At 52.1% G+C, this 838-nt stretch overlaps 1 protein-coding gene across 1 annotated transcript in view; it reads left to right on the top strand.

Annotated features, from left to right (window-relative positions):
• The window catches only part of TMEM209 (transmembrane protein 209), a gene marked incomplete at both ends in the record, with an annotated part of 6184 nt that overhangs the window by 2832 nt on the left and 2514 nt on the right, over positions 1 to 838 (top strand). The window contains one exon of the mRNA XM_010144513.1: positions 417 to 513. Within this exon, the coding sequence (XP_010142815.1) occupies positions 417 to 513 (97 nt within the window). The remainder of the gene's footprint in view (positions 1 to 416; positions 514 to 838) is intronic.

Here is an 838-nt window from a genome sequence, read left to right as displayed (position 1 = left end):
AATCCTCTGGATGGAGGGGGGGCTCTTCTCATCGCTGGGATTTGCTTTCCCCTCTCCTCCACACTGAATTTTCTGCCCTTTTAGGAGGTGTTAAAGGGCCCTTTAAACCCTGCCCCACTTGATGTTCTCCTTTAACTCCTCCCTCTGTTCCAGTATTTCTCCTAGAAGCCTCTTCCCCGTGATGAGCAGGATGTCAGCTCAGGGCTGGGCGGGTTTGTAACCTTTCCATCCTTCTGACCTCCTGAATTTTCCCGTGGTTCTTTCTCAGTGGATTCTCCTTTAACTCCTCCCTCTGTTCCAGTATTTCTCCTAGAAGCCTCTTCCCCGTGATGAGCAGGATGTCAGCTCAGGGCTGGGCGGGTTTGTAACCTTTCCATCCTTCTGACCTCCTGAATTTTCCCGTGGTTCTTTCTCAATGGATTAATGAGACCATTCTGGTGCGGCTTGTGCAGGAGATGGAGTCGCTGAGTGTGCAGCTGCGGTGCATGGGCTGTCCGGAGTGGCAGATCGGAGGTAGGGAGAGGCGGGGGCAGCCCCCAATAGACTTGGGGAGGTATCGGTGAAGTCGCACTAGGCCTGTCTCCTCTAAAATCCATCAAACTCTCCTCTTTTTTCCCTTCTTTTTGTTTTATTTCCTCCCCTAACCTGCCTGCTGGGCCGTGACAGCCCCAAACCATTGGTTATTGCACGTTACCCCGTCAGAAAACATCAGCTGCTTTTGGAAAACGATTGTTTTTAATTCAGACGAACTGGAGTTGTGGTTTTCTCAGCACAATCCAGAGGGAACCGCTGCTCCTGGGGCTCCCCCTTCCTACCCGGTTCTTAACCCAGGCGCTGA

This window comes from Buceros rhinoceros, unplaced genomic scaffold (assembly GCF_000710305.1).
Source record: "Buceros rhinoceros silvestris isolate BGI_N320 unplaced genomic scaffold, ASM71030v1 scaffold11091, whole genome shotgun sequence".
In the NCBI taxonomy this organism is placed as follows: domain Eukaryota; kingdom Metazoa; phylum Chordata; class Aves; order Bucerotiformes; family Bucerotidae; genus Buceros; species Buceros rhinoceros.
This window is presented reverse-complemented; position numbering and strand designations above follow the sequence as displayed.